This window comes from Impatiens glandulifera, chromosome 1 (assembly GCF_907164915.1).
Source record: "Impatiens glandulifera chromosome 1, dImpGla2.1, whole genome shotgun sequence".
NCBI classification, from domain to species: Eukaryota; Viridiplantae; Streptophyta; class Magnoliopsida; order Ericales; family Balsaminaceae; genus Impatiens; species Impatiens glandulifera.
In genome coordinates, this window is record NC_061862.1 from 149,492,387 (window position 1) to 149,505,266 (window position 12,880).

The 12,880-nt window shown below is 33.3% G+C and overlaps 2 protein-coding genes across 4 annotated transcripts; both read left to right on the top strand.

Moving 5' to 3' along the window:
* The first annotated feature begins 782 nt into the window (after positions 1-782).
* LOC124920110 lies at positions 783-7,756 on the top strand. Of its 3 annotated transcripts, none has more exons than XR_007097627.1 (19): positions 783-2,029; positions 2,129-2,197; positions 2,287-2,485; positions 2,596-2,674; positions 2,786-2,854; positions 2,968-3,049; positions 3,124-3,183; positions 3,290-3,342; positions 3,422-3,588; positions 3,660-3,840; positions 4,680-4,737; positions 4,822-4,878; positions 4,970-5,215; positions 6,396-6,457; positions 6,725-6,781; positions 6,886-6,979; positions 7,057-7,197; positions 7,275-7,549; positions 7,643-7,756. XR_007097627.1 is itself a non-coding variant. In XM_047460521.1 (19 exons), exons 2-19 carry the CDS (start codon positions 1,307-1,309, stop codon positions 7,359-7,361), a joined length of 2,484 nt encoding a protein of 827 aa, XP_047316477.1. In that variant the 5' UTR covers positions 783-1,108; positions 1,195-1,306; the 3' UTR covers positions 7,362-7,756. The 3 variants fall into 3 exon arrangements, 2 of the variants coding, with proteins under 2 accessions (XP_047316477.1, XP_047316476.1); XM_047460521.1 differs by having other exon boundaries at positions 783-1,108; positions 1,195-2,029; positions 7,275-7,756; XM_047460520.1 differs by having other exon boundaries at positions 7,275-7,756.
* A 3,812-nt stretch (positions 7,757-11,568) lies between these two features.
* Positions 11,569-12,354, top strand: LOC124914828 (organelle RRM domain-containing protein 2, mitochondrial). The gene is made up of 3 exons (XM_047455444.1): positions 11,569-11,760; positions 11,836-11,904; positions 11,969-12,354. Exons 1-3 carry the CDS (start codon positions 11,622-11,624, stop codon positions 12,199-12,201), a joined length of 441 nt encoding a protein of 146 aa, XP_047311400.1. The 5' UTR covers positions 11,569-11,621; the 3' UTR covers positions 12,202-12,354.
* The last annotated feature ends 526 nt before the right edge of the window (positions 12,355-12,880 follow it).

The window sequence follows — 12,880 nt, forward strand, 5'->3', positions numbered from 1 at the left end:
TGATAATTCTTCATTTTCAACATATTCAAATTATTGTAGCTCTATGATGTTTTATCTTAAAATGACAAGTCTCTCCTTAATAAGATAATTGCCACTATTATTTCATTTGGTTTAGAATTGGGTGGCACGACACAACCCATTCATGTCTAGGCACAATACATGTCATCATTTGTATAGTTTATTTATTTTTATTTAACTTAAGTATTATCTGACACAACTACTTTTATTCACTTTGTACTTGTGAATTTTTTATTTTATAAATTAGTGAAATATGTTAGATAATAAAATATAAAAAGATTTTAATTGAATACTCTGGTCATTAATGAACTTGAGCTTTAATAATTATTTTTTTGGATGTAGGTTGGGCTACCCTAACCCATAACCCATGGGCTTGTGTTGAGTTGGGCTGTTGTTAAGTTTAACCTAGGTCAGCTTTAGTTAAACTATTAGTCATTTATATTTATTAATTATTTATTTTAATTATATTAGTTGGTAATAATTATTTAATTTAATAAATTATTAAAAATAATTAAAAAAAATTGATTTAAAGTTCGGTAAGAATCCATTTCGTTAGGTTTCTCTCCGCTCACCATCTGGTTAATTGGTTAAATGTGTTTGCGGATTACGTAGTTAACCCGGGAATTAGTCGGGAAAAAAATATCGACAATAAGGTGTACACTATACACGTGTATATGTGACAGATAATTGTTGGGTCCCACGAAAAAGATAATATGTGAAAAAAATCATGACCCCTTAAAATTTTCATGTATCTCGTCCACTTTTAATCTCTGTATTTCAGTTTGATAATAGATCTCATCGCTCATTTTCCTTAATTCTCCGTTTCATCTCAATCTGCCGCGAATTGAATTATATTTGCAGTTAAATTTGTTGCCGCTTTGTGTTTACGACGAAGAAGACGGAAAAAGGAGACAGAAACCCTAGCCCTAGTTTGTTTAATCATCGATCTGAAACCAACCCACGACTCAGAAACTTGTTCTGTTTCATACCCATATTTTAGAAATTTCAAGATCTACGGATGATTGTCTTTTTCATTTTGTCGCGGTTATGGCGGTTCGTGGGTGTTTTTCAGGTTTAACAAATGTTTGAGGTATTAGATTCATAAATTGGATAATAATTAAGTTCGTATCTGGTCGTAATTGTTAGTCATCTGCTTGATTCTTGTTGTCCCTGTAGTGGGTTTCAGTGAAATTGAAGTTCTAATTCTAGTTATTCAGTTTTCAATGCTGCGGTTGAATGCAAGATTGTTAAGAACTGTTGGATTATAGTGTCTGAGGACGTTTTCCGAATGGGAGAAGATGGAGTCTGCATGACTATATCGAACGAAAGAAAACTTGAAAATGAGAATTCGTCACCAATTGAGCCAAAACGTGACCATGATTCTTTGGGAGATGATGTTGAAGAAGGACCTTGCACTAAGAAGCAAGCGAAGGAAGCTTTAGACGTTACTGAATTGGACCCTTGTGGTGCTGAGAAGAAGGTGAAAGATGCTTCTCATGATGAAATATGTTCGGAAGTTTCGAACCCAGTTTTGTCTCCTCAAGATAATGCTTCGAGTGTTCATACAATTAGTAGTCAGTTACCGGAAGTGTTGAACAATAATAAACAAGTTGTTGCTTGTGATATACTGTCCACATGTTCAGGAAATTCAAGCACTGAGGAAAGCCTCTCTGTAGAAGAAAGAAGCAACACAGACTTGCCTGGGGAGGGTTTGACTTCTAAAGTGGTTCTTGAAATCCCTGAGAATGTCAGTACCACTGGTATTCGAAAAATCACCTTCAAATTCAGCAAACGAAAAGAAGATTATATCGATCAAATAGCTCCTCAGTCCATATCAAATGTTATTGACAGGAATTATACGTCAATGGATGATCCCTATGCAGACGGTAAGGGATTTCATAGTGATAGCAAGAAAGTTGTTCCGGATGGATACCCTACAAGTGTTAAAAAGCTTTTATCCTCTGGGGTTTTGGAAGGAGCTTGTGTGAAGTATGTTTCTCCATCAGAAAAGGTATTTTTTTTACTATTTGTAGCTATTCAATCAAATTTTCTTGATTTTGTGTAAAATGTGTCTAATTTCTAAGTCTATTCTATGTCTAAATTATGTTAGAAAGAGCTCCCTGGGATTATAAGAGGCAACGGATACTTGTGCAGCTGTTCTTTGTGCAACTATTCTAAAGTAAGTTAGGATAGACTTTTATTTTTTATTCTTTTTTGTCTTGATTGTTTATAATTCCTGGTTCATTGAGAAATCTTTTGGCTTAGCAGACTCTTACTGCCTATGAATTTGAGCTTCATGCTGGTGGAAAGACTAGACATCCCAACAATCACATTCATTTTGAGAATGGGAATCCAATTTACGGTATCATCCAAGAACTAAAGACTGCCCCTCTCAGTACTTTAGACGAAGTAATAAAAAATGTTGCTGGATCATGCGTTAATGAGGAGCATTTGCAAGCCTGGAAAGGTGATGCTGATATATGTTATGTTATACATGATGTAGGCTAGATTAAAGAATTAGTTATGAATGTTTGTTTGTGGATGTTATCTATTTGACAATTTGCTCATATTATGCAGCGAGTCTTCAACATAATAACTATATGTCTGAAATGGGGAAGAAACATGTTAAGGTTCCTGTCAAACATCCTTCCACAAGGTACAATCACTGCTTAGTTTCTTAGTTGAGGCAGTCTCTTTGTTTTTCCTATGCAAACATATTTTTGTAAATTTGCGACAATAGATCATTTCTTCTGATTTCTATCTCCAGGCCAAACATTCCATTGTCTAGCTCAGTTGTGAAGCAGAAGAAGACTGCTGACGGTTGTACTAGGAAGAGGTAGAGAATTCTCAATGCATGTCTTTCTTTATGATGTTTGTGCTTTAATCTTCTTTTTCCACTTATTCAACTTCAATTTTTGAGCTGAGGAACATTTTTACATATTGATGCAGAGATAATGATTTGCACAAATTACTTTTCATGCCGAATGGTTTGCCTGATGGGACTGACTTGGCTTACTACTCCAAGGGACAGGTTTTCTCGATCACATTAGCTGACAAATTTTTTTCTTCTGCTTTATTCTGAACCTCAGTTTTATGAATACACAGAGAATACTAAGTGGCTACAAACAAGGAAGTGGGATAGTCTGTTCTCACTGCTCCACTGAGGTGAATGGTGAACAAATAACGATTCTTGGCTAATCCATTTACTGCATGGACATGTCCTTTCTTCTTGTTTCCACATATCCATAATTTTATCTTTTTCCTTGATCAGATTAGTCCTTCACAATTTGAGGCTCATGCTGGATGGTCTGCTAGACGTCAACCGTGAGTATTGTTTTAGGCAGTCATGTTTAGATCTTATTGGTGAATCACATTGTAATGAAAATTTCCATCTTTCTTCCAGCTACCGGAATATATACACTTCTAGTGGACTCTCCCTTCATGATATAGCTCTATCTCTGGCAAGTGGGCAAAGGATTGCTACCGGTAAGAGTGATGATATGTGTACAGTATGTGGAGATGCGGGAGACTTGATACTTTGTGGTGGCTGCCCTCGATCCTTTCATGCAGGTACAGATTTTCTTATAAATCTTCTATTGCATATTGCATTATCATTATGGCTTCTCTCTTTGTTTGTGCAGCTTGTTTGGACTTGCAATCTGTTCCAGAAAGTAATTGGCATTGCGCACATTGTAAAGACAAGTCTAGCCCTGGGAAAAAAGCAATTGGAGGATCCTCAAATATTGGAGGGCCTATTATTATACGATTGAATAGAGTGGTTAAAGCACCAGAGTCAGATATAGGTGGTTGTGTTTTCTGCAGGTTAGTTATTGATTCCAACTTCACCTTTTATGTGACTAGATATTGAATAGTTTCTACCCTGATAGTGGTGATAAAGATGATGTACCAAGGTTCAACGAGAATTCTTATTAGTGAAATCTTTTACTGTTGTTTGAGGGTACTCATTGAAAATTGCTGCATATTGCATGTAAGCCATCAATCCATACCTTCATCTTGTGAAGGAAAGAGGCTAATTGGTAATATTTATTTTAGGGTGCGCTTAAAACTGAAATTTAAGTGTTAATGATGAATAGTGACTTTTAATTACCGAATCATTTAAGTGTCCAAAAAATAAATGTAAAATAAACCAAATAAAAATATCTGAATTTTAAGTCCTTTTCTTTTCAAGAAAACGAATTGTAAGAACTTGATATGTAAGTTGATTTGGTAAAATGTGGAACTAATGTTAAAAAAGTACTTAAAAGACTCTCTTACCCTTATAGTAACGTAATTTGATTAATTTACAAGGGTTAAACAGTTTTTTTTGTTACGTTCTCACATATTACCTTTTTTTTTGTTTGAAAATGATCCTTGCAAATTAAATAAAAATTGTGTAAGCACAACAATAAAAGCACGTTCTCACTATATTACTCTTAACGTCTTTCCTAGTTTACCAAAATTTAAGCTGTTTTTTCTACCTTAATTTGAGTTGAATATAAATAATTAAGTGATTTTAGTTAACAATTATCAAATGAACTTAATTCAAATACACTTAATAATTTAGATTAGGTGATAAGTTGTGTTATGCTTTAGCAGTTGTTAAATATTGCATTACTGCCAATATGTGGAAGCCATACTGACAACCTATGAGACGTTTTCAGGGCCCATGATTTCAGTGTTGCCAACTTTGATGATCGAACTGTGATGCTTTGTGATCAAGTAAACAGTCTTAGCATTTTGTATATCCCTTATTTTCAGTTCAATTCATGTGCTTTATTAATTATTAGTGGTTCTTCTATGCAGTGTGAAAGAGAATACCATGTTGGTTGCTTGCGAAATAATGGCTTTTGCGATCTTAAAGTATATTTTCAAGTTCCTGTAAATCTGTTAAATTTTTTCATGTCCAAGAGTCTTTTAGAAGCTGAACATCAAGTTTTGCATATTTTTTTAGGAACTTCCCAAGGATAAGTGGTTTTGTTGTGATTACTGTAGCCAAATCCACTCAACTCTTCAGAATCTTGTTGGCACTGGAGCACAGTTGATTCCCACTACAGCGGCCAATATCATAAACAAGAAACATCAGGATAATGGTTTACCCGGTGTAATGGAAAATGATATTAGATGGCAGATTCTGAGCGGGAAAAGTAGGTGTCGTGAGCACTTGCCACTTCTATCCAGGGCTGCTGCAATATTTCGGGTGAGTATCTGCAGCTTTCCTTTTAATTTATTGTCACTGTTGCACGGAGTTAATGTAGAGCACACCTAGAATCTTTCACTTATGAAAGCTCTACTTTCCTAGTGCGGTTAACTGGGATTTAGTTGTTTTATTATGAGGAAGAATTTTCAGAAGAGATGATGTGGGTTGAATTAAATGTTTCTCAACTTTCAGTTCCTTGGACCTGGGAGTTCCCATTTTGGCATCCAAATTAGTTGCCTATCATAATGAACTTTGCTTCTATTTTGATGTCATCCTTGATTGACCTGGGGTTATTTGAATAACTAGGTAGCTATTTTCAAATAACCTCGTTTGATGGAGGTTATCTTGGATTATTTGAGTAAAAAGTCATTATGGATATAAATATATAACCTTTTTAAATAGAGGCTATTTTGATTGATGATTTAAATGAATGCTGTTATTGATGATAGATATATAACTGAGGAGCTCCCATTTAGGCATCCAAATTAGTTTCCTATCATAATGAACTTTGTGCTTCTATTTTGATGCCAGATTTCATGTTTAATTTCTTCAAGCTACAATGCTACTTTGCTAGGGTATTGTGACCTATTTGTTACTTCCCCATCCTTGATTATTACTAGGGACTTGTTTGACTATGAGGTTAGTTGAATAATTAGTAGGTAGTTATTTTGAAATAACTTCGTTTGATGTAGGTTATGAAAAAACAGGATTAGAGTAAAAAGACATGACGGTTTAAATTTATACATATATATATTTGAATAGAGTGTATTTTAGTTGATGATTTGAATGATGTGATGGATGAGAAGGTTGTTGATGGTACATTGGTTAATTTGGAAATTATCCCATACAACCCACATTAGCTGAATTGACAAGCAACTTCTGAAGGTTATGCTGTTATGACATGTTGCAAAATTGATGCTCAAGCTGCTAAAGTTAAAGACGTCATAGTTGTTTCAGCAATTATACTTTATGTTAAGGACAGTGTTTATAGATGAAGTTGCAATGCTTCTGCATTTTATAAACCAAGTATTTGCATATTCTGGTTTATTCTAGTTTACAGTTGCTTGATGTACTCTTTTTTTTCCTACTCATTTCCACTCTTTAAAATTTTTCATCTTTTATGGTTCTTATGTTTGTGTTTTTCTTACAGACCTAATTATGCCTTTTTATATTTTGATAGGAATGTTTTGATCCTATTGTTGCAAGATCTGGCCGTGATCTCATACCTGTAATGGTGTATGGGTAAGCTATTGTCACAGATTGTTCATGTTAATGTTACTTTCTTATTTTCTGGGTGGATAAGTGTTTTTAGTGTTCAGATTTCATTTAATTTTGCAGAAATACTTCAATTAGATATTTCTCAAGAAAATATTGTGTTGGAATATTAGATAAAACATTATTTCTATTTGAAGCTACAGAATCTGTTAAAGCACGTCCTATTACAGAATTAAATAATGATTGGTCAAACAAGAAATGCTGAATTGGTTTTTGCATTCTGTTTTTATGCAGGAGAAATATTTCGGGACAAGAATTTGGGGGAATTTATTGCGTTGTTTTAATTGTGAAGTAAGATTTATTCTTGGACCCGTTTCTTCTTTCTCATAATAATAGTGTTTGTTTCATGATTTGAGCTCATTATGTTTGTTTCTTCTGCTTGAATATATATACAGTTCAACTGTTGTATCAGCTGGCCTTCTGAGGGTTTTCGGGCGAGAGGTTGCTGAGCTTCCTATAGTGGCTACAAGTCAAGAGTTTCAAGGAAAAGTAAGCAGCAGCCCCTTTATGGTTATTGCTTTTATCTATAACAAATGTGCCTAAAAACGATGATAATGATGGTTTAGGGATACTTCCAAGCATTATTCTCGTGTATTGAGACATTATTACATTCAATGGAAGTAGAAACTTTGGTGCTTCCTGCTGCCGAGGATGCTGAACCAATCTGGACTAAAAAACTCGGGTTCTTGAAGAGGACCGACGAGCAGGTGAGAGCTTACATACACCACTCTTTTCCGCGTAATTCAGTTTTCATTATTCCATTGATGATGATTTGTGCTTGCAGTTGTGGAAGTATACAAGGCAGTTTCAGATAACCGTGTTTAAGGGCACTTCAATGCTGGAGAAGGCGGTTCAGCCAGTACAAGACTAAAGACAGATTTGTATTCTTCTTCTTCTTCTTATTATTGTCGTTGGATGCAGACAGCGGTGTCTTTGTTTGTAGCTAGGGGCGGCATGGTAATATCTGATTCTGAGCATGGACGAGAATTTGTTCATAAAAAAAAATAAAATGAAGTGAAGAGAAAATGAAAGGGAAAGTGAAAGTGAGAGAGGAAAGGGGTAAATGTACACCACTAGCAAATGCATGCTGACCTTTTTTTTATAATCACATGGCAAGCTAATTTTCTCATTTGGTACAATTTCTGTTTGTAGACATTTTTCTGTTTAGAGCTACAACAATTTGAGAAGGGATATTTCAAAGCTTAAACATTTGACTTTGGGATGATGATGATCTACTGGGAATTATACAAATATTATTCATCATAATTTGATTTGCAGGTTCTAATTCTCTTCTTATATTTGTGGCACAAACACAATTTATTTCTATTTGAAGATTTGTATAGATATTCTCCAGGAGATGCATTAATTATGTTTTCAATATTATTAGTCCATAAATTTAATCAGAATTTGTTATTTATTTACATCTATTTTGATTTGTTGATTGTTGTCTTCTCTATTTTCCTAGCTAAGTCTTGTATAATGTATATCTGTTCTTTCTCTTTTGTAATGGTGAATAAAATACTTGGCCACAATTTTATTTATGTATTGTAGATGGAGACTTAGGGTATTTCCACAGTTAGGGTCACCATATCCTAGATAACTCTAATTTTTCTTAAAAAATGTAAGAGAGAATTATATATATATATATATATATATATATATATATATATATATATATATATATATATATATATATATATATATATATATATATATATATATATATATATATATATATATTTGCATAGAACACATAATAGAGTTGCTGATTTTTTGTATCATATCTTAGTTTGTTTAGGATGAGAAAATGTGTTTAAAAATAATTGTTTTTATTTTAAACACAAACAATAATAAACAGTGCAGCTAGTTTTTTTTTAACCACATATTTTAATTGTCTCATTCTCTAATCATTAATGATACAACAATTAGATTCAGAAATAAAAAAGTTATTACTTATGTCTGATCAATTTCCAAATTATTCTAAGTTATTGGACATTTTGAAGCTACATTATATTTATTTTTATTTTTTAAAAAAAACGTCTTAAGTTAAAGCCTCCCATTTTAAGTTTAGGTTGAGAATGACTATAGAGCATGGACTCATGTTAATTCTTAGCTTTTAAAAAAATACTTATTAATAACAAAATCATTAGTTAATTAATGGTGTGTCAAGAATAGCTTAAGTAATAATTTTTTTTTATCTAAAAGATTAAAAATTATTAATTCAACTAGCATAATGACCTAAGAAAAAAAAAATTATTGAAATAAACAACACTCACCTCTTTGTGGTGTCATCATCGTCGTTTTCATTATTCTCTTCGTCGTCAACATCTATGCCTAAACATTAGAAACCTTCAATATTATGATAGCCTAGTGACCGTCTTTGTCCTCTCATTCATCGTTGTTTTCGTTATAAATAAAAAAATAATAACAAATTTGATAAAAAGACATTCATTTAACTATTTTCTTATCAGCAAGGACCTCTTCCACTTTGACCTCTTACTCTCATTTCTCGGTTAACCAACAATATCATTTCTTACCTAATAGACCTCTCATATTACTAATCTCCTTATCCCACTTCTGCACTTAGCATCACAACAATACCAACATCTTTTACCATCATTTTTGACAAATCAACCATTTAATCATATCACCAACTTCTTTACCCTCATTTTTTCGATAAACTAACAAATTCATTCATATATTTAATCACCATTTTTTTTTCTCAAATGAACATTAATCTCATGACCTCATTTCGAGTATTTTTACCTCAACCATCTCATATTATTACCACGACCTCTTTACCCTCACTTCAGCAAACCAACCACCAATTTTATCGGTCTCTCATCTTGTGACCTCACTTTCACACTTCGGTCAACCAACTATCTCAATCACACATTTAACCACTAATATTATTTTTCCCAACAAACAACTCTCATTACTAATATTATGACCTATCACAATTTCACACGTATCTTTTCATCGCCAAACCAACCACCAAAATCCCAATTGACCTTTTCCATTTCGTGACCTCACACTTTAGACATCTCTTATCCCTTGACAAATTAACCACCAATTACAATTGATCTATAATATTGTAACCTCACACTTCGGTCAATCAACATCTCATTCACATATATTTTTAACCACCAATCACAATCGACCTCTAATCTCGTGATATTATGATCCTTTGTTACCGATCTCTTATCCCTCAGTAAACCAATCACCAATCTCAATCTTACCAGCCTCCTATCCCTTAACAAACCAGTCACTAATTCATCGACCTCTCATCTCGTGATCTTATAATTTCACATCTTCTAATCCATCTACAAACCAACTATCAATCACAATTGACCTATAATCTCATGACTTTACATTCCTTTGTTACTGACCTCTGATCCCTTGGTAAACTAACCACCAATTTCAATTGACCTTTAATCTCATAACCTTATTACTTTCACACACCTCTTATTTCTCGTCAATCCAACGACCAATCCCAATAAACCTCCATCTCGTGACATCACACTTTCACACTCCTCTTATCCATCAGTAAACCAATCACTAACCATCAATCATAATCACACTTTCACATGTCTCTCTTATCTCTCGGTAAATCAACCGCCAACCTAAATCAATCTCTTATCACTCATCAAACTAACCATCAATTTCAATGTTATCAGTCTCTTATTTATCAGTAAATCAATTTCCAATTTCAATCGACCTCTTATCTCGTAACCTCATATTTACAGACTTATATGTCTCTGATCTCTCAATAAACCAACAACCAATTACAATCGACCTTTAATCTCATGACTTTACGATCCTTTGTTACCGACCTGTTTATCTCTTAGAAAACCAACCACCAATCCTAATGTTACCATTCTATTATCTCTCGGTAATCCAACCACGAATCCAAATCACACTTTCACATGTTTTTTATCACTCGACAATCCAACCACCAATTTCAATCACACTTTCACACGTCTTTTATCTCCCGACAAACCAACTGCAAATCTCAATCGACCTTTAATCTCGTCACCTTATGATCCTTTGTTACCAGACTCCTATCCCTTGGAAAACATATTTAATCACACTTTCACAAATCTCTCATCACTCGACAAACAAATGTTAACAACCTCTTATCCTTTGACAAATCAACCATCAATTTCAATCACACTTTACACGTATCTTATCCCCTAGTAAACTAAACACCAATCACAATCATATTTTCACACGCCTCTTATCCATCGCAAACCAATCATGAATCCAAATCACATTTTCACACGTCTCTTATCCCTCGGTAAATCAACCACTAATCTCAATCACACTTTCACACGTCTTTTATCAATCAACAAATCAACCATAAATCTTAATCGACCTCTAATCTCGTGACGTCACAATAATTTGTTATCGACCTCTTATCCATCGACAAACTACATTTCAATCACACTTTCACACGACTCTTATCTCTAAGCAAACCAACCACTCGACATTTAACTTTCTGATCTCACACTTTGGTCAATCAAATATTTGATTCATAATTTTAACCACTCTCATTTGTTATTGGTCTCTTATCCTCAACTAACCACATCACAATCACACTTTTGATTCATATTTTTTAACCACTCTCATTTGTTAGGCCTTTTATCTCTCGATCAACCACATCGCAATCACACTTGGTTAAAAATTGTACTTGTTTTTATTAGGTTGCAAGTTTAAAAATATATACGTATTTTTTTATTGTATTTTTAATCGTTTTAAAGTTTATGGACGGGTCAACTCACAGTTTGACCAAAATATCAATTTAATTACATATATATTAAATTACTCCGGACTCTCACCCCCAACAAACTAAAAAAAAATCAAAGCATTATTATTATTATTATTATATATATATATATATTTTAAAAAAAAATTAATAATAAAACAGTTTTTAATTTATTAATTTATATTTTATATTTAATATTTAATATTTTATATTTAAATTTAATAAAAAAGATTATAATATTTTAGTTGATGAAGTACATGATAACTATCCTGATAGTGCTTGTAGACTAGCTATCACGATTTAGGGTTTCTCAGATTAAGCCTCTTTTCTACAATTAGTTGTGTTTGAGAATCGAACTGTGCATCAATGGCGTTTGCTTCTTCTTTCCGTAGAATTCTAATTAATACTTCTTCTTCTTCTTCACCGTCAACATCGATTCTTCGTTCTCCATTCGCTTTTTCTCGCTTCTATGAAACTCTCACCTGTCCCAAGCTCTTTGTCAGCGGTTCGTCTTCGTTTCAATTTGTGTTTCTCCATTATGCTCAGTAGATTTCATTTTCGTCATGATTATCTTTTACAGGTCTCTCAAGATTAACAACTGATGATAAACTTAGGGAAACATTTTCATCATACGGTCAGCTTGTTGAAGGTAACAATTTGAAGTTGGATCTAGGAAAAATGATGAATACCTAATCTCTATTTTGATATTGCAGCAAAAGTTATCACAGATAGAGCAACTGGAAGATCAAAAGGTTTTGCCTTTTTGACATATGGATCATTAGAAGAGGCTGAAGAAGCTAGGAAGCAAATGAATGGAAAATTCTTGGATGGTTGGGTTATCTTTGTTGATCCTGCCAAACCAAGAGAACCAAGATCATCACCACCACAAACACAAACTTCGGAAAATGGTTTCACAGTGAACAAGACAATTGGCTGGTGTGGTTGATTGCTGAAATGGGGTTAGTACTGATTAATTCAAATGATAGAAGATGATTCTGATGCTTCTTAGGTTGAAATTATTCAAGAACAGTATAATCCATCAGATATATGAGGAGCCATTATGTATTCTTTTTAATCAATCATAAGTAACTTCTTAGAATGCATTGTTTTTCAATTCAATGATATTTCCCATTACATATGAACTTATTTGAATCGTTAATGCTAGATGCTTATGCTTAATCGCTTAAATAAGGTTTCTTATCCACAATCAACCCCGACAACTAAACATTTTCTTAAGGATTAGTGGGGACGATTTGAATGATGATGACCCTGTTTGGGATTTTTGTTGAACTCCAAAACAAAAACCGTTTTGGCCAAACATGTTCAGTTACCTTTCTTTTTGGTTATCAATGAGTGACATGCAAATAGATAGATTTTAAGACTAGGAATAAGAGTTGAAATTAGATAGAACAACAGTTTTAAAGTTGTAGAGAAAAACAGATTTAATTACTGTTTGAGCAATGAAAAGAATAACTTATTCCTAACTAATAACTGATTCCTAATTATTCATGGGATCATAAAAAACCATTTAGAAAAACCCTGTTTGAAAGTTTTTCCCCATACATTTAGAAAAACCATGTCCTGAACTTACTCGACTGGCATGACCTTCAAGAACTGATGCAACC